A 21,793-nucleotide genomic window follows, 5' to 3' on the forward strand; every position below is an offset into this window, starting at 1 on the left:
TAATTCAGAAGCCCGATCTCTAAGACCTGAGTGAAATTGTATTCTTTCTGATTGGTCTCATTTTATTTTACCCATTCTGGCTCGGCAATGCGACTTCTTTTGTTGCTATTTCTGCCCGCCCAGACTACTTTTTTTTTTCTTACTCTGACCAGGTTTTACAAAGTATCTACTAAAAGAACAATGGGAAGTGTAAACTTTTACCCTGCTAAGTGGTAATGTGTAAGCTTCTGGATTGGAACTCTGTTAGGTGTAGGTCTACTGATCAATTTGTGAAAACACAACTATAATTAAATTTTCAGAATCTGTTAAGTAAATAATCATATATAATGGAAAAATGGCTGCGATATCTGAAATGACTTTTAACTCCTGTCTGCTCCTGAGACTTGGCTTTCTCATCCAGCGCCGAGCCCCAGGTACAAAGTCTGACAAGAAAATGTGATAGTCTTAGCGTCCAGCAGGAACGCTGCTGTTTAACACAGTATCGTACAAGCACACCATCGTGATGTACAGCTATGTCTGCATATTAATTAATGATTTAAAAAACAGCTCTTAACAATACAATACTTGTGAAATACAACTGACTGATAAAACTACAGAATGCCATGCATTAATAAAAGGTAAGAAACAAAGTATGTTTACATTAAGAAAAACAACTTGTAAGTATTAACATTTTTCATAAAACTCCAGACTAAAAGGTTACAATTAAATGTGAACATTGACTGGCAACAATTGACAATTATTACAGACAAGCGTGATTCATCATTCATTTTGCAAACAAGTAAATCATCTGTGATTTAATACAGTCTAAATGCAAGTGATAAACATCAAAGATATTGATGGATAATGCTTTGTTATCATGTGTTAAAAGCTTTTAGGATACATCCCCAACTTTCAACATCTCTCTGTACACATCTCAACAAATGTAAGCCCAGTGGCCTAATAACACAATGTAATTTATGATGACACTTTTAGCAAAATGCATCAAATATGTATTGTTTCAGGTCAGCTTGGGAGAACAAACACATTCTGTTTTGACTGTCTAATTCTAAGTCACATTGTCCTCGCAAAAAAACCCAACACATGCACTTTCACAAAGATCAAAGACAGCTCCATAGTCAAAACAAAATGCCACATGGGCATTTTCAGTCACACAGTCTCATTGGAGGAGGAAACAAATTAGAGTAAGGATTTAAGTCCAATCCAGCTACAGAACAGCCCTCCACTGAGTACAATGAAACATCCAGCAAAAAATCCTACAACGTCCAAACCAGACAGCTATAAATCCCGCCTCTATGCGGATCCCAAACACAGTACAGCTGACAAGACTTACCACCACATACACTGCACTGCAACAGGCTTATACTGAAAAGCACACCTGGAGGTACTGAAGAAACACACCAACCTTGAAAAGACAGGCAGCGGAGGTCCAAGTTACACCTCTGACACTAAACTCCGCACTGCTTCTCTATACCCTGACCTCTGCCCAGCAGCTGAGACTCACGTATGTCTCTACCCTCTAGCATGACGACTAATGCTACCACATGTACATTAGCATAACATGACTGCTAGTGGTCTTCACCCTATGTGAGTGACGCTGCTTCCCTGTGTTACTGACCACTGGACAGGCAGAGCAGACGCATGTGATTAAAAGTCACAAGTGGTCAGTGTGTGTGTAAGGACAGGGGGCAGACCAAAACAAAGGGAGGAAGTATTTACAGAGGAGGCCCTTGGGGGTAATGCTGTGCAATCCAGAAGCTGCTGCTTCCACAGTGGCAGCAGTTTTAGCCCACATAACTACTTCCTCTAAAACTAGCACATCCATCTTTTGTTGTAATATATGTAATATATTAAATTAAATATTCTGTCCCTCCTCTCAAAGCTGTGTAAATTGCATGTTCTTTAAAAAACACCAAACAATATGCCACTCACAGATAAAGCCAATTTAAATGGTGAGGCATAATGGTTTTGATGGACTCTTTCATGGCAGAAATTTAAATTTTTTCCTGAGTGTGCCTGGTGATTGACAGACACAGCATAATGTAATGTCTGCACTCATCTCAGTCACAGCGAACTAGATAATGAAAAGGCTTCAGGGAATGGATTTTGTTGCTCTGTAGAAGTGTTAATACTGTAATTGGCTTCTTCTGTACTTTGGAAAAAATGCTTTGATATCACCAACTATTCCAAAAGGAAAAATGTAAAGGTGAAGAGTCTAGATGACTGGCACAAATTTATCAAGTTATGCTGGCATTACTCTTTATAGGTTTAAACAACTACCATGCAAAGTTAATGTGAAATTAACTTGATGTGTTTGAATATATTTTACTGATCAAGATTTTACGTGAGATATCTCTTCATAAGTTAATGAGAACGTTGCTGTGCTTGTAAAATTTCAAATCAACTTTTAGAGTATCCAGAAGCTGCCCTCCATTTAATTGTATGTAGAAGTTATTTTTCTTTTGAACAAATAAAACTAATTCAAACCTTTAAAAAAGGATTGTTTGATAAACCAGAAATGGTGCAAATACCCTCAAACAAAAAAGCTATTTTTAAGCAGAATTTTAAGATAAATTATTCACAGTAAAGGCAAATCAATAAGCCAACTGATGACTATTCCATATGAATGACTAAACAAGATACTTATTATTTCTATGTCCATAGGAATGTTGAGCAAAGTAGTTTGTATGGTAGTTCAGGCCAGTGGGAAGAAAATCCTTCAACAGAAAAATACTTTAAAATAAAATTTACAAATACCACATGCTACGCATTAGGCAAGATGAAGCTATAAAATTGTTAGGTAGATAAAGCATGACATTGTCACATTAAAATCTTTTTGTTCAACCACATTTCGAACGACCATGCAATGACATGAATATATATATATATATATATATATATAGTCATTTTGGCTTTACTGAAATAACTCAATTGTGAATAATACATCCCTAAATTCTGCTTTCTATTTAGGATGCTGCCTGCGGGGGTGTGGCAAACCTTATTTTTGTGTTCTTTATGTCTATTTTTACATTCAAAGGATTTCCTCCTTTTTATGTGTAGAAAATAATATGAGGCTCTTTACTTTTCAGGTGAATACCAAGTATTTCCCATTCAATATAATACAATTACAAAAATATAATATGTTTGGATAAATTTGTAATTCATTCATTTCATTTTTGTTTTTTATATAACATATTAGAAATGTGCTGTTTGGATTTCACTTTTTATATTTTCTTTTACTTTAAATTAAAATTAATTATCTTTTTCTCTCTATTGTTATTTTAGGGCATGGTACTACCATTAGCAAAACAACCTTTTTCAGAACTACACAATACAGTTTGTTGCAGTTTGTTGCATAAAAAAAAAAAAAAACAAAAAACAAAAGTGTACAGTGTAAAACAGACGGGTCTCTCACGATAAAAATGATCTTACAGCAAAATACATGTAAGCCCAAAATTTCATCTACTTTATCAATTATTTTTCTTTTCTGTCTTCTTCTATAGAGCTCCATCTGTACATTTTTAGCAGCTGTAAATAAGCGCTTTATCTAAGCACACAAGCATTCAGCTCCCAGGAAGGTATCACCCTGACAGATTTACAGTCACGCTGTCTGTTAGCATCACACCCAGACCGCAAAGAGAGAATAAGCCGCTTTTTATTCTGTGCCAATAACATACATGCAATGCGATAATCAAAAGAGATATCACCTGCATATATTTATTATTATTATGGCAACTAATTTCAAACATGGAGAAAGGGATTGGGTTACATCAATAATAACAATAATCAGGCCCGGCCAGGTTTTATGCTAACATGCAGATATTTTTTATGTGGACTCACAGGAACTACCACCTCTGGCAATGGGATGCTTGATCCAAAACTACAGCTGGAAACAGAGTTTTGAAAGCCTGAAATCTTAGACGCACAGATATGGTGTACTGGTATTTACCTAAACCTTTACTGATCTCCTTGCTGATTTCACTCTATGAAGCTGTAGAAATTGCACTTATTATTTTAGTATAGTTTTTGTTTATTTGTATTTGTTGTTTAGCAATTCTGCTGTTTCCTGCCACTGTACAGATGTATGCTGAAACAACAGAGTTTATGATCATATGAAAGGGAAAAATAGACACAGCATAGGTGTCTTATAAAACACTTTTTCCGTGGCCCACTAGGTGGTGCCACATATTGCCATAACTGGCCCCAGGAGGTCTGACAGGGATGTATCAGCCTGCCATATGAGGGCACTGTACTCATTTTGATCAGCAGTTCCTGCTAGAATGGGAGTTGAGCTGTTTACATTTGCAGGTAGTGATTTACATACTGTGACTAACGTAATGTCACTTTGGTTAGTCACCTTCTGACTAGGATGAAAGTGTTTAAGAGATACTTTTTCCAACCCCTATACATAGTTGGCTAAAACTTTGCTTTACAGCCATATAGACAGAATGTTCATTGCAGACAACAAATGCACACAGGCAAATGTAGACACCTTCATTCATAGACAGAAACACATGGACAGATACATGCAAATACACATTAGTGACTCTAATCAAGTGACCATGCAACACTTACTCTTCCCAATATGGCATTAACAGTTACTGACATTCCAGAGCCTTAATTTAACTTTTCAACAAATCAGACACATAGCCACCGCCTGCATAGTCAACACCATCATGCCATGAGAGACGGTTTCATGGGGCGAGGTATGGGTGAGGAAGCAGGGTCAGCTTGCCTTGCTCCACATTTGGCACAGCTGCAAATGGGGGTGGTTCCTGATTTATGGCACACTAGCAATGGGTGAGGTATCTTGGCCACAGAGACATAGGGTCTGGCCCCTCATGACCACCATAAGGCCGGCGCGTACACAGTAAGGCATCACTTTGATTCATACCATGTTTCTCTGATGATGCTTGTAAAACAGTTAGATTTATGCTTGGGATCAGTCACAGGGTTTTATGAAGTAATATCAAAAGGTAAACTAAAGTTTGTGAGGTAACTAGAATCGCATGTACCCGGCCTTGGCCTATCACTGTCAAATAAGCCTATAAATTCACATGCCTGACATTAAGTTACTGACTGAGTCACACACAAACACACGTTAGACCCAGAGACAAGCAACTTAATCCTGAGAGGCTTACGCTGGAGAAACATTTTCCTCCACTTCTCTCTCACATACACATGGTAGCTGTAGATCATCTTGTTTCAACCATTAGGACAGCGTAACACGGATTATTGGGGTCACAGAGAAACATACAGGTCAAAAGTAACCTTCCAAATTGACAGCTGCCTCTGAGGAACTTTAAGAGCATTCCAACAAATATGTCCCGTAGCAGGAAAACTACAATTAGTCTTTAGAGCTCTGCTGACATAGTAACCACTATCACTGGAAGCTTGACCTCTAAAAAATGAAAAGAAACAATGTTTTACAATACGTAGAACACGCAATCTATAGATTTATTGCCTGGACTAAAAATGTGCTCACTGTGCAATTTTCTAAAGTAAACCCAGAAAAGCTTTCAAATGTAAACCTTAAATTCCAACACCACCGTTTTTCTGACAGATTATCAACACTTGCCCCTCTTTTCTGATCTATCGGGTGTTCTGTGGTGAGTTTTGATGTGAGAGTGCTGACAAGAGCTAAGAAAAGCCCTCCAGTTACCTGGGATCCGCTGACATTGAGTGTCAAACTGGGTGCTGGGAGCTGGGAGCCAGGTGACTTAGTCTCCGAACAGCTTGCTTGGACTTTTGACAGAGTGACATCAGAGATCCTTCTGGCTTGTCAAAGTTGCTGCCGGCAAAAAGAAGGATGGAGATCGCACAGGCTGAAGGGAAAGTCTAAATTTACAGCAGCTATAGCTCCTCTCACAGTTGCCACAAGTTTGACAAAAAACAGTTTGTCCTTAAATAATCCAGTTAGTCAAAAAACTGACTGAGCTACATAAGAGGGAGAATTACAACCCAAATCAGGTTAAAAGAAGAAAGAATTTCATTAGGGAGTTAATGTAGTTTAAATTGGATTAGAGAAATATTTGCCAGGTAGGGATTCAAGCAGGAGGCGTCAAAGGACTCAGAGGTGAAGTAATATGAGGAGTGGGGGAGGATTGTGTTGGCTTTGACAACTGAGCCCGACCAGCCATTTTTCCTGCTGCTCTGAAATGGTTATTTATAGCTGCTGCCCGGGTGTAGACAGTAAATTTCTTTTTCACTGGCTGCTACTGTGCTGTCCAGTGACACATTAAAAGTCTATGATGTTTTTTTTTTTTTTATGACATTCTGCAGTTTCAAATATAAACATAAAAAATGGACCAATACATTTTCCACAGGCTTACTTATTCATTCTATTCATAAATAGCTGCAGGGTACAGTGAGGAACACGCAACTGGAGTCTTCCCTGACAGTGGTCAGCAACATCGGAGCTATATTGGTGAACAAGGTGACGTAGCCATGATTCCCACAACCCCACCTCCAGCCCTTCTCTCCTTCCTTCCTTTAACACCCTCTCTCTCCGTTCTTACCTCACTCCCACTCTCCTCCATCTCTGTCCAAAGCAAGCATTGAATTTAGCCATCTGTCACTGCTGTCATGCTTACAAATACCAATCAAACCCAGCTGCGTCATCCTACTCACTGACTTCCTAGCCAATGGTAGTACAGCTCCCTTCTCACCTCCCATCATTTTTTAAAATTACTTAATTGCCCTTGAGCAGTACTTAGGCTAGCCTTGGGGTTTCCTGCCCCATTTTTTAGAATACTGTGTATTTGAAGTGTACATTTTCAAAGAAAATCAAAATATAGCATTGGTGATTCAAGAAATGTATTGAGAGTAAACAAACAGTCCAAGCCCAGCAGAAATGTGACAGGTGGTTGAGCATGATTGCCAAGGGAAGCCCTGTGGTTCAAGAGACTGTTCAGGAAATGAAAGATCACCAATAAAATCGCTGCAATAGCAATCAATACACGCTTTCCTGTTCACTCAGTGTACATACATACAACATGTAAGAAAAAGTAGTTTAAATAATTTTCAAAAATGACCACCATCTTACACTTACGTACTCCAATTCCCTAACATGGCAAAATTACATTATATAGTATATCCATGTGCCTGAGCCATAGTGTAAGACCTGTGGTATGAATTTCAGGGTGGACTCACTCACCCCTAGCAATTCTCTTTTTACGTCAAGCATGTGATGAAAATGATAGCGAACCAAGGCAAGCATTCACAGGATTCCCTACATGAAGGTGCCTGCACAAAATCTGACAGAGAAAAAAGCAGAAGAGAAATGGGAAAGAGAAGGGTGAAGGAGAAAAACTCTTTTTAAAAATATATCTGATGATTAAAAAAAAAATCAGGTATAGTAATACAGTAATTGTCATGCCACTTGTCAAGCAATTAGAAAGAGGGTAAGGCTGAACTCAGAGTGAGGGGGAAAAGAAACAGTACACAAGATGCCTATGGTCAATAATTTAAAATATGACGCTATTGAATTTTGTGAAGCCACAGGTGCAAAATCAGTTATCAAGAAAAACAAAAACTGTTTATATCTGAGTGAGTATATTTGCATGAGATTATTAGGGGACCTCGGGTTCAACAAAATACAGTGATTGGAACTGAATTTCTACTTAAAATAACAGACATAGTGGACTATGTCTACTATTTTTATGCATGTTCCTTGGTAATATTGGCACCATGCAAATAGGTCAGAGAAGACAGAAAGACAAAGACATACGATGAATGTATGACCTATTGTTGATTCCTATAAATAAGTTTGGCACATTTAGATGGTCAATATTGACATAGTAGAGAGGTTATGAGGATCATAGAGTAAATAAAAGATCAATAATGCTAATATTTTAGAATCTGTCTTTTTTACGTGTGTCCGATGTTCGTTTCTGCTATTCCAAAACACCTGTCCAATTAAGATGGATTCCAAAATGTCTTTGATAGTTCAGTCATCTTTAAATAACAATGAAAATGGATTAATACGGTTGTCTCAAGTGTCTTGAAATGTTGATATACAGTATCCCATTAGCATGATAAATCAATAGGAACACTACAACGTAAAGCAATGAAGATGAAAGTCTTGTTCAAAGTAAAGACAGCACTGAATTGATTGAATGTTCTTTACAAAGTGTAAGGTTTTGATTTACTACAACTGACCTTTTATCTCTGTAACTGTACAAGTGGCCTCAGCCCAGGGACTTCAGACAAAAATGAGCTTTTAGCTATATCTGGTGGTCGTTGAGGTGAGTTTCCCCCTTTCAGTTGCATATTAGTTGAGTATTGATGATACAGCGCTATATAAATGTAATCCATCATTATTATAAATAATAATAATAATAATAATAATAATAATAATGTTGTCGATGTTATAATAATTACTATTATTATTATTATTAATAATAATAATAATTATCATTATTATTATTATTATGAATGTATATTTACATACACATATATATGTATGTATGAAACATTTAGGGGAAAACAGCCAATCACGCATGAACACACGGTGGACACACTACAGGTCTGACAGTAACAGGGCTGCACTGCGACCATATGGCTCAACATGTCTCATCCCGGGAAGCTGCTGGCATCACAGGCTGCTCAAATAGCCATTAGTACAAATTACACAAACAATGAAAGCAAGTGAACAGCTGCTCTGCAGAACCCCAAAAATGACAAATGAACGAAAGGGGGGGGGGAGGAAAAAGAGAAAGTCGTCCAGCAAAACTCCAGTGTAAGTGAGAAATCCCCCTCAAAGCCGGTGGACAGAATGGGTTGGCCATGCCCTGGAGTAATGACCACCAAGGGATTTCTCTGTGGAGCCTGTTCATTGACATAATACACACTTATAAAATAAAAACAATAAAATAAGACTATTCATTTGGTGTTTTATCGTTTTATGGCTACAAATCTACAGTATCAAAATCTAGCTTCAGTTTTATGCACATTTAATTCTAAACTAAACAAAAAATTCATAAGCATTTTTCCACACAGCATCTGAGACTGGGGAAACCAAAGCTGCCAGGAGGAGGGGCAAGCGTGTCAGAACTAAAGATCTTTGACTTATTTGTTCTGAAAGTGCTCATGCATTATATGGGGAGGCATTTTTAATGCCTGTGCAAGACAATACACTTTTACAAAACCAATCTAAGATAGAGAAGTTTTATCTTCAGTTTACTCTATGCAAGGGGGAACTGGCAAATCCACACACTGCAGGGAGGCAGGAAGGCACTGCCCCGCTATCTTCACATTGATGAGACATCGACAGTTTTATCTGAGCTGCTCCAGAACCACACACAAAAACGTGGAAAAGTAGAAGGGAGAGAACAGATTCATATCAACAGTGCAATTATAGTCAATTACTTAATAACAGCTATCTCAAAGGGGAAGTCAGAAGCCATCCCCTGTGCCCTCCAACCTCCCTGAGGTGCAGTTGATTACCTGTGAGGTTAATCAACAGGGAGCTCTTTCGTATGGCTTTTGACCTTGTGCTGACAAACAGAGACTCTCTAGGCCCCCTCCCTCATCACACTGGATATTTTAGGTGGCCCATTAGCATGCCTGATTTCTAATCTGTTCCACAAACTGCCAGGCATGACAGCGCTGCTCTATCATTTTCTCTTTCTGTCTGTGTATGCATCTACACCCCTCTCTCATTCTCTCTTCCTGCTAAAAGCTTTTTCTGTTACACCCTCTCTGCCTTCCAACTTTCTTCCTCTCTTTAGCCATGCCTCCCCAGACACACAGACATCTCTTCATTCGTCCCTGACACTCCCTGATAGCGGTAGTAGTGAGGCTGATAGCAGAAGCCAGGAATAGAGGTTGACATAATATTCTTTCTACCTTGAAGCCAGCACCATGGATTAATGTTGGAAATGGGGAGTTTAAGAATGCAACGTTGTCTTTATGATATAGAGGAGTTATCTCATTAAACTCTTGTTTCCATGTTAACACTAAGCATGGTTTGAGCTCTTTACCACTCTTTGCCACTTTACCAGGTGATCACATACCTGTCTTGTCCAGTATGAACACTAGAGAGGGTGAACATATGACAAGTCCATGGATGGACTGGAATCATATATGGATGTTAAATCTCAAACCAAAAGCAGAGCAAAACAAATTGGACCAAAGAACAGGTGTGATCACACCTCTACATAGTCATCTAACCCAGTGTGGGTGAGTATTTGCATGTGCACACAAATGTGCATGCATGTGGGAAGAGAAAATGAGAAAAAAAGATGATAATGGTGGGAAAAGAACAATGTGTAACAGACTGAAAAAGACAGAGAGTTACATAACAGAGATGAGTCAAGTGTAGTGATAAAATGAAGAGGATTATTTTGCTTTCACTCACTCATTTGCCATTAACCTTCATGACCAATGAGCTGTGAGAATTATAACATTGCTATTAAAGCTTAAGAGCTCAAACCATTTTCAATAATAATCACTACCCCCACTAACAACAGAAAAGAAAATCTGATTTACTTTGAGCTTCAAACTTGTTACATCAACACAATGCTGACCTGGTTTCCAAAGTAACTCTTTTAGTGTTATGTAAGGTTTGTGCTGAGAGACAGTGACTCACTCCAGACCCACAAACCTTTACATGACTCACCACTACACCCAAAATATACTACATTTTGAACCCCTGCCGTTCCACACTGAGATACTCAATGGCACTTAAATTTAAGAGGAGGTTGAGCTTCATCACAGATCAGACTTGCAATTGAGGGAGGACTGTAGACTACAGGTAAATGTATGCTTCTGCATCAGGGTGCAGGATCCTTAGAAATCTGTATGTCGAGGCTACATGGGTCATGTGGAAACCGTGTGCTGACAGCAAGAATTGTTACTGGTCAATATTTGAATTTAGGCGGGTGCTTTAGACAGTCATCAACCAAGATTAAGTGCAGTTGTGTGGTATCTACTGTGAAAGCTAATCTGAAATATTTGTAGAATCATTGCATATGGTTTATGATGATACAGTGAATAAATACAGTTGATGATGCGGCCTTCAGGTTAGAGAAACAAGTTTGTGCCTGAAAGATCCCCAGACCAGCAGTATAAATCTGGGCAGTAAAGCGGAAGAATGCACCTTCCTCGTCACCACACCTTAGGAGCTCTTGAGAAAGCCATTTAACATCCAGTGGTCAGTGGTCAATTTCTTCATCTGAAGATAAACTTTGTGTCCTTTATCAGGTTAAGGGGTTAAAAGATTTCAGCTATATTTCTGCTGGAGAAATCAGAATCTAAATCTACAGTAAATAAGTACATTTCCATATATGAGAACAGCCAAGAGAGAGCAGTAAAATATTTGTACAATCCAAACACAGTATAAATAAAAACTCTGTGCTCTCCCACTACAGAGCCTGTCCTGTCACTGAGCCGTCAGTCTAAATGCTCTGATCAAAAAGACAAAAATAAACATCTTCAAGTTGCAGTTGTTATATTTTGCTACAGGTAATTATAGAACATTACTTTAAATGCACTTTTTTATGACCAGTAGTTTGTTTTTGTTTTTTTGACAAGAACAGAAAGACCTAGCGTGAATAAACAGAAAGGGACAGGACATAGGAATTAAAAACATTGTTTAAAAAAATGTATAAGTAGACAACCAACATCAACAACGACAATTAGCTCTCCTTACTAATGAATAGACAGCACTATGGTTTCAGAAACACAACCTGATGTCACGCTGTGGTGGCCACTCCGGCAATCAGATCGGTCAAACGGCTCCACAGTCAGCCTGAAATATCACTGAAACCAGTTCATGGACCAAACTTTGATACTCTCCCAGTTGTGTCCTCGCTTGGTTTATTTTGTGTACCCAGCTTCAATGTCTGTGTCTGGCTTGCGTCCTTTGGTTTGTGTTCATAGTTTTTGAGTTTGTAAAACATATTCATAAATGACTGCCATTAACTCATATACTATTATGGTGCAGAGAGTTTGGGAAAGTGCCATGGTTTTTGATTACAGGAAAGATAACGCAAAGTGGTCTTGGTGACAGATTGAGTGGTTCTCACTGGTGGCAATGATGTCTCATGAGAGTCACTCTTCCTATTGCCATCCTACTCAGCCCATTTAAATCTAATCCCTAAATGTAAATCTGTTCCAAAGTTCTGTGGTATCCCACTGGTGTCAAATCTGCGGCTAAAGTGTGAATTAGCTTAAGGAAAGAGTGGTTTGGTTAATGTGTAACTGTAGCTGCAGTGTTTCTGCAAAATAGAGTTCCTTTATTGCAAAAGTTGCTCTTTACAGGACCCAGGAGACACAAATTGCAACATAAAACTCTCCTCTCACCACAGCAACTAACAACATCAACATTTTATCTACAGAAATGACTTAAACTACACAAGTCAAATGTACATTTACTCATGTACAGAGGGAAAGCTGAAAGAGGCCAAAAGCCACTATCATCACACAACATGAAAAGTTAATTGTCGTGCGGCACATCAAAAGGAATGTCTGTTCAAATAAGGGGGAAATGAGTCAAAAGTAATGTAATGTAAATAAAAGGTGTCATGGTCCGGCTCTGCCTCTCCCTTATTCCTTGTGTCTCCAGCTGTTCTCTCCTCTTCCTTGTGTTTCCTGTTTGTCCCGTTTGTTCTGTGTGTGTGTGTGTGTGTGTGTGTGTCCGTGTCCTTGTGTCTTGTGCCTTTGTGGCGTGTCATTCCACCTCACTCCTGCAACTCATCCAATCATCCAGCTCCTGCAGTATAAGATGCCGACTCTCCTCTCCCATCTTTGCCAGATTGTTATGTTTGCCAGTGTGGTACAGACACATGGACAAATCTCCTACTTGTTGTTTACTCGTGACTAGTTGTATTTGGCCTAACCTGTGTTTTCCCTGTGTCTCAGGTTGCCACTCACCTGTGTTCTCTGCCTGCCAGCCCGCCTGCCTCTCTCTTCCAGTGCCATTACCAGCCTCTCTGTCTGTCTGCCTGCCCTGCTCCACTGTGAGACTCCGAACCAGCCCTCTCAAACTCATCTGTTCCCCGCCTTGTGAGTAAATCCATTTGAACTATCTAAGAGCCTTTGTCTGAGTCTTGCTTTTGGGTCCTGAACATTACAAAGCGTAACAAAAAAGGTGTTAACTTTCATTGCAAAAGATGTAAAATTGCAAACCTCAAACAAATAATTGGTAAGGTCTTAATAACATCTGACTGGTACAGCCCTAGCAATTAAATAAAGTTAGTCTTTTGACCATCCTAGTCAGCAAAGGACTCAGGTCACAGTTTAACAGCCTAACCCTAACCCCTCTGAACAGTAAAAAAAAAAAAAAATAATAATAATAATAAACTGTCCACATTAACTGTAACTAAACAAGGCCAAAATATAGTGAATCTTATAGTGGGGGTAAATCTAATTAAAGACAAATGCAAAATGAGATGGATTTGCTAATGACTCCATATGAAGAAACAGACAGTATAGTTGGAAAATTGTAAAACAGTGACACATTTCATGTTGTGTTGATTTTGTACTCCAGCACAATGTAATTTATATTTCTGATTATCTGATTATTGTCTTCCAGGATTTTCCAAAAACTGGGGGCTAGAATCCAGCTATGAGTCCTACTTTGCTCACCTTGTATGTATGTGAATACCCACAAACATCCTTAAAGCTAAAAGTCAGCACTTTGACCTCAAACATAATTGTTTCATTTCAAATGCAATGTGCTGGAGTAGATCCAAAAGATAAAACCTTTATCACTGTCCAATACTTTTTGACTGAACTGCATGTAAAGATTTATTATTTATTCTTATTATTTATTTATTTTAAAAAAACATTCTGACATCTCATTTAGCTACCATACCAAAGTAGCAACAACCTTCATTTATCTTGACACAGGACACAAGGCGGCCTGTTCTCAACTGTCAACAACTCTGCATAATGTCAGCAGTCCTGTTCACCTGCTTTGTCTGTTGGCAGAGGGTGGTCACACGATCGAGACCCAATACTCCACAGTGGATATCAGACATTTCTGTCCATTAACAATGGTGTAGATTGTATTTACAATTGCAATTGCTGAGTTGTACATAGATACAGTGGGTACAGAAAGTATTCAGACCCCTTTAAATTTTTCACTCTTTGTTTCATTGCAGCCATTTGCTAAAATCAAAAAGGTTCATTTTATTTCTCATTAATGTACACTCAGCACCCCATCTTGATAGAAAAAAAACAGAAATGTAGACATTTTTGCAAATTTATTAAAAAAGAAAAACTGAAATCACATTGTCATAAGTATTCAAACCCTTTGCTTCATTCGAGTCCAGCTGTGTTTAATTAAACTAATTGGACTTGCTTAGGAAAGGCACACACCTGTCTATATAAGACCTTACAGCTCACAGTGCATGTCAGAGCAAATGAGAATCATGAAGTCGAAGGAACTGCCCAAGGAGCTCAGAGACAGAATTGTGGCAAGGCACGGCTCTGGCCAAGGTTACAAAAGAATTTCTGCAGCACTCAAGGTTCCTAAGAGCACAGTGATCGCCATAATCCTTAAGCAAACTGAGCAATCGTGGGAGAAGAGCCTTGGTGAGAGAGGTAAAGAAGAACCCAAAGATCACTGTGGCTGAGCTCCAGAGATGCAGTAGGAAGATGGGAGAAAGTTTCAGAAAGTCAACTATCCCTGCAGCCCTCCACCAGTTGGGGCTTTATGGCAGAGTGGCCCGACGGAAGCCTCTCCTCAGTGCAAGACATATGAAAGCCCGCATAGAGTTTGCCAAAAAACACATGAAGGACTGCCAGACTATGAGAAATAAGATCTTCTGGTCTGATGAGACTAAGATTGAACTTTTTGGCATTAATTCTAAGCGGTATGTGTGGAGAAAACCAGGCACTGCTCATCACCTGCCCAATACAATCCCAACAGTGAAACATGGTGGTGGTAGCATCATGCTGTGGGGGTGTTTTTTCAGCTGCAGGGACAGGACAGAGGACTGAGGATATGTCTGCATGTCTGATAATTTATACACTGCCCACCTGGTGCCCTCCAGATATGTTCTGAATGTGCCAGACTGAGAACAGCCTCTACCATCTACTGCCTCAGTCTAGCTTTCCCTTTTGCCTCAGAAGGGGGAAAAGAAATAGGAACAGTTCAAAAAGCAACATGAGCCAACCCTATCACATGTCTAACTGTATTTGCATGCCACCACAAATCACCAAGCTTCTTCAAGCTGTCACTCATTACCACATATGGTCAAAAGCGTATAGAAGTGTGAACAGTGCCAATGTAGCCTTCATCTGCTACATGTTAATGAGTCTCATACATATAGTTTAATAATTGGTGAAAACACAGAGGCAGTTAATTAGATTGAGTAACACTAATCGTGGCAATGGTCTTCCTTTGATGGAAAAGAACATCTATGTCCTTGTGGAACATTGCGGACCCCAAGACAAGCAAGAAGAAGCACGTAAAAGCTTGTTTTAGAACCTACACATGTTGCTTTACTACCCAAACAACAAACAAGTCTGTTTGGTAATGCATGAGTGCTTTGCACACACAAAATAGACATGTAAAAAAATATATATATAACTAAATAATCACACACTGTCTGGAATCACTATGCGTGATATAGTATTTTAATGAATCACTGGTAGCACACATTTTTTAAAAAGGGTGAGGAGAAAAAATACTCTTATGATAGTGATAGTAGTACTTATGCTGCGCAGCTAAAACAAAAACCTGATATGTGCATTTCTGATTGTTACAGATGAATTAAGCTATAAAAATGAGGGCTGTCCGAATCAGGATTTTCATAGATGACTAAGAGTCGACACACTGTGGTGAGGTCAGTTTGAGACAAGACTCAGTTTGTAAAGTTTACAGCCTGCCATGCTATTGCTTCTGCATAGCTCTGTGTACAATGATGCAGCTGAAAAAGTGCAGTGATTCGACTGAAATTGCGAGTCTACTTAACTGATGACTCGAATCATCAACTTTGACGGGGAAAACACAAATAAAAATGCTACTGAGATTTATAAAATATATATGAAATGTAAAAAAAAAATAGAGTGGCAAAGGAGTGCTTTTTTGTTAAAAATGTAATTAATTTACTCACTTATATGTGAAAGTGACTACTGATGTGAAAAACATCTCTGTGTACATAGGGACCAATGATTGATCTGTTGAACACAGTCAGCTCTCTGATTGCTGAGGTGTTTATCAGTGGCCCTCTACCACAAGTCAGAGGGGTTGAGAGACTCAGCAGATTTTTGGCAGTGAACACATGGCATTCAGTGCAGTTTGACAATTTCAACTTTTTTAAGGCAGATGAACTTTGCCTTAACAAGTCAGGAGTAAAATTGTTCATCTCTAACCTATTTTACTTCCTGCGTCACCCATCTGTTCCTTCTGCCAAGGACAGGAGACGAGAAGAATCAAAACAGAAGGAAGACATAACACAGCACAGCAGAAACCTTGAAAGAGAGCCATTCATCCCCTGCCTGAAGAGAGCTTTAATCATGAGAGACATCAGAGCCGAAAGGAAGAGTCTTCACCCCCCTCACCAACAACCACCGGTGAGGATTCACCTTCTTCACCCACCCAAACCCCATCCGTGTCACCCTCATCTCTAGTCACCCTTTGTCCCGCCTCCCCCCTCTTGGAGTTAACTAACCAGATAAGAGAGCTGGTCACTGCTGGAACCAAACTTGCCCCCCCCCCATTGCTTCTTTTGAAGATGTGGTTCTTTAGTTGAACTCCTCTTCTCGAGCAATATTTAAAAAAATCTACAGGCCACCTAAATACACCTAAACTTTGGACTGGACTTAATCATCTACAAGGGTCTGAACATTTCTAAGGTTGTGGTGACTGCTGTTGCGCTCCCCGATTATTCCTGTGTTTTCTTTGGGAGTGCTCCGTGCACACAAATGTTCAAATGGAGGTAATCACAAAACGGTATTGTCAAGGAAAACACCAGCAAAATATTTATTCAGGTTTTCTCTTCCACACCCGCCCTCTCTTGGGTCTCAGTCAGTGAGCTTGTAGATAACTACTGAACAATTATAGGCCCATATCAAACCTCCCGTTTTTAAGTAAAATCTACTTTGTGTTTATAGGTAATCTGAGCGGACAAAGATTACAGCTCCCCAAGGCTCCATTCTGGAGCCTGTTCTGTTTAACGTCTACATGCTTCCATGCTTCTGAGGTCTTTACACTGGCTTCCTGTCTGTCAAAGAATTGATTTAAAAATACTACTGTTGGTTTATAAAGCACTGAATGGTTTTGGGCCAAAGTACATTTCTGATCTTTTGCCATGTTATGAAGTTTTCTGTCACCAGAGTCAAAACTAAATCAAGGCTGAAGACTTTTCTGTTTACCACTGCCTTTTATTAAATCAAATGATTAATTTCTTACACTGCACTGTAACCTCCTGTTATATCCTGTTATATTTTTATTTTCTATTGAACTCTTTTTAAAAATTGTATTTAAATGTTTTTTTATATTTATGTTGCTTTTATGTTTTATGTAAAGCACTTTAAAATTGCCTTGTTGAAATGTGCTATACACATAAACTTGCCTTGCCTATTGTCCCCTCTGAGCCACCGCAAATGATTCATGGAATACTTTAAAAGGTACAGCTTGAAGCATTAGTCAGTATTAGCAAATACACAGATTACAAAAGAAAATAATCTTGGGTTGGAGGACAGGCATAATGAGAACTGTGCCGAAAAAGGCACACTTCTTTTTTGTGTTGTGTTGCACCTGTGTTTAGCGGAGGTACAGTAAATTTGATTTCCTCTCACCGTGTGGACGAAAGCAAGATGCCTTTGGGGTGAGCACACGTGCTACAATCTCTCCTTGCCTCAGCTGTTGGTGCCGGCCTAACAGAGCAGAGCAGAGTGGCTGCGTGAGACTTAAAACAGGGGATGGGTTTATGTGTCACTTAGACACCCTTACTCTCCTACTGTTAAACCTGGAGGGCAACATGCTTTCAGTACATTCTCCAAATTTGTAGCCGAGGCGGTTCAGTGATGGGATGGTTGGCTGATGGTTGGCCTATTATTCATAATATTACTGTCTTTCCCAATTTCCCAAATTGTCTTTGTGTCATCTGCACATGCAGGCCACCTGTGTGAACTTCTACGCCACCTAAAAATGTGTGGAACACGTCCTTGTACACAAAAACGCTCTGCACAGCGAGGCAGACTCCAGGCTGAAGTAGTGGTTTGCTTTTGTGTTCATAGCAGTGAAAAAAAAGTCAATATCGTGCACTCAACAGCTATGAAGTAAACAAAAAAGATTTTGGCTACAGACCAAAATTCCTGAACATCACCTAAGAGGGGAAAGGATTTTACTGTGAAGCAGCTTAGGGAGTGACCTTTATAAAAGCTGGTTTTGGAAAGTGACAAAAATGTCAGTATGGGCTTCTGCATACTGTCTGAAGTGTCAAAAAAGGAACGTTGTATGTGGCATGCAAAGTAGCAGCAGTGTTTATTCCTTCCTCTTCCCTCCCTTTACTATCTCTTGAACAAAAAACAATAAGCATCTGATTGACAAAAAGGAGCAGAGGCCTCTTACTCATATTAGCCGTGTCAGAGGAAAACAGCACAGCAGTGGCAGTATTGACAAGATTTTAAAACAGTACCTGACTCACCTATGACTCATGGAACAAAGGTGGGAATTAATAATGCTGAATTCAGGTGCCCACGGACCTCAACCTACCTACACTACCTAGTAGCTACAGTATATGATCAACTTACGGTGAAAAGTAGACATTTTTGAGAATGTTCCCCTATATAATTAACCTACTCCATCCTTATACTTTACTACAAAAAAGACCTTTGCATTCCTTAAATTTGTGTACATTATTTTTTCAAAACTCACTAACAGATCTGACCTTTCCAGTTTGAGGGTAAGGATACACATACAAATACATGATTTACAAATAAATATGGAATAAAAGAAACAAGAAAGGGAGGTTCCTGGTGACGAATGGGAGAACTACACTAGACTACATGAACAGGAGAACTTCATGTACAAACCTTGGACTCAGTTTTGATTTCATTATTATATTAAAATCATCATTAACAACAAGTATAAACCATAATCAAAAAGTTTTCATTGTGGAAAAAAAAGTTAGTTTTCTTTTGAGGCGCCCTGGTAACTTATCTGGTACAGCATGTACCATTAAGGCTGAGTCCTTACCGCAGCGGCCCGGGTTTGTTTCCAACCCGCGGCCCTTTGCTGCATGTCATCCCCCCTCTCTCTCTACCAACTTTCCTGCTTCCAGTCATGTCAGGGGCACTAGTTTGTTACTGTCTGTCATTCACCCTCTATTAGAATGAATAACTTCTGGTTTCCGTTAATCTGACAATGCGTGAAGTTGTGCATGCGGCATGAGGAATACCTATTCCATATAAGATCTTGTCTTATGCTTCTGACCTTAGTACTATTAGAGTCCAAAGGGATGGCCTTGCAATGACAAATGCAAAACAAATGTCAGTTGGGACCTCATATTATACTAGACATAGAGAAAGTTAATTGTACAATAACTTCTTGTTAAATTAAGTGTAAAATGTATAGAATGTTCATACATGCACATATAAAAACACACATCACACCCACACAAACACATGAAAACACGCAAAAACAAACACATGAATTAAAAAAAAAAAGATTTGCACTTGCATATTTGTCTCATTTTAATAGAGTCTGCAGTAAGAGAATCTTGCAGCCTGCACCTTCTATTTCTCAGGGGGCAGTGCACATCACTAGTTTCATATGAGCAACCCTTTAAATTTAGATTGTGTTTACACCAATACCTTTAAACTCTGCCAGCTCGTATATTTAAGCATTAAGGACTGGGAAGGTAGCGATGAAGAGCTGATCCCAAAGGACTTGATTGATTGTCTCCTGTAGTTTGAGCAAAGGTCAACTCTTGGTTAAGCTTCCAGGGAATCATGTCATAGTTAACTCTTTGTCCCCATTGCTTAAACTATGCTTTTTCAGTCTAAAAGTAAATGGAAAGAAAAGATGTTTACAGTCATTCATTTTATTCACCACCTTAAAATGTCACACTTGCACTTACAAATTACTTCAATTCAATAAAGTCGAACTCACTATGGAAAGATATTGAAGCTATTGGCTATTTGGAGCCCTGTACTGAAAACTGTAACATTCTGAATAGTGTAACTTAATAATCCTGCTAATCTTTGTCAGTTTTGTGGTAGCAGTCAAAGAGCAGAGGACAGTACTATAGAATTACAGTCAATACAGTTTTAAGAGCAAAAGTGTGCAGGATACACAATGTGTAGCTGATAGAATACGAGAGTTTTGTAGGAGTTCACTAGCATTAATACATTGCTGACCAGCCATGTGTTTCATCTGTATGTGAGTTACTGATGACTCTGGGCAATTGTAATCAAGCCATACAAAATATAACACAGCTTCTCATTTTATTATTTTGTACAAGCTGAATTATTTTTTGTATCACATCAGAAGACCATTTCATCACTTGAGTCACATTACAGCAGCTTCATTTATCACAGCCCCAGAATAAAACCCTGAAACTGATGATTTCAGGATTAACTGGTGTGTTCCCTCAAGCCTGCAAACCTCACTGGTTAATATATACAGATGGAAATATTTGACAACACTCTTTTCTCATTGCTATTTTTAAATGTTGATAGAGTGTGTAGAGACATTTAAGCCTCTTTAACTCTGTCCACTTCAGTTGTTCCAGACAGTTAGCTCTGCTAAGTCTACCAACTCAACGCCTGTAAACACTTTTCCACTAGGACAAAATATTGTATACTGCAGGACTAGAACCACAGGGGAAAAATCTACAGTACTGGTGGTTATTTGGTGATAAGTTTACTGATGAAATCAGACATCACAAGGTTGCACAATCTCTAGTATAACAGTAAAAAGAAAGCCATATGTCAAATACAAACCTGACTTCAAACTGTTCTATGTATGCAATAATACAGCAAACCAATTGAAACCAATCAAACAATCTAAGTAAGAGTTACAGCACCTTTAAAGCTGCATTAGCCAAGATTTTTTATTTAAAAATTAACCTTCTCTTGTATTTTCTCTCACCATCTTAGGGGTGTCTCCACATATCTTAATAAGCATATATTACTATATATACTGTATGCTAAAACAGTGTAATAGTTTTGGCAATGGAATCATTGTGTGAAACGGTGTGTGTTGAATGAAGCAATATGCCGCAGAGCTTAAGCAAAGCACTGTACCTTGTAATCATAAATCACAAAGTGGGGCTACAGTAGAGAAGATTATTCCATCCACCATACCTACAACGCCATACGTGTACACTTTTTGTGCAAATAAAAATTTGGGAGTGATGAATCACAATGGGTAACATACGTTAGCTTTCCTAGACAGAGTGCTTGCTCAAATTACATTCACTCGGCACTATTGTCCAAAGCTACTTACAGTACGTGCATTCAAACTCAAAGTGCAACCCTCCCAAATAGAAGTGTGTTAGAGAGCTGTGTTGTAAGTTGCTGTTATGCTTTGTAACTTTTAAATTATACTCAGAGAGGTTTACGAACCTGCAACAAGAATTTCATTTGGACGGAAAAGGCAAGTTTACTATGTCTAAGTTTGAGGGAATGGGACATTCTTCTCGTTATGGCAACACGTTGTAATTTAGGCTATCATTTTACATAACAACCTTATGCTGATTTAATGATCTAATTACAGGATACACCTAGACTTGACTTATGTCACCAGGAAAGAAGACGGCAACATGGCCATGGTAACTATGAAGCCTCAGAGGCCCCGGCCTGGTGTCATGCAACTGTCAGCCATTTAACATCA

General features: G+C 38.9%; 1 protein-coding gene across 11 annotated transcripts in view; it reads right to left on the reverse strand.

The window, feature by feature from the left end:
* rbm20 (RNA binding motif protein 20) overlaps nucleotides 1–21,793 on the reverse strand; it is a 59,779-nt gene that overhangs the window by 25,639 nt on the left and 12,347 nt on the right. For 3 of the 11 annotated variants that reach the window (XM_044190644.1, XM_044190634.1, XM_044190633.1), the window contains one exon: nucleotides 17,752–17,829. The exons of 6 other annotated variants lie outside the window; for them this stretch is intronic. In XM_044190644.1, the coding sequence (XP_044046579.1) occupies nucleotides 17,752–17,829 (78 nt within the window). Of the gene's footprint in view, nucleotides 1–1,330; nucleotides 1,354–5,659; nucleotides 5,789–17,751; nucleotides 17,830–21,793 lie in introns of those variants that run through there. 2 more of the 11 variants (XM_044190640.1, XM_044190643.1) reach the window with 2 other exon arrangements.

The sequence above is a fragment of the Siniperca chuatsi genome, linkage group LG3, assembly GCF_020085105.1.
Source record: "Siniperca chuatsi isolate FFG_IHB_CAS linkage group LG3, ASM2008510v1, whole genome shotgun sequence".
In the NCBI taxonomy this organism is placed as follows: domain Eukaryota; kingdom Metazoa; phylum Chordata; class Actinopteri; order Centrarchiformes; family Sinipercidae; genus Siniperca; species Siniperca chuatsi.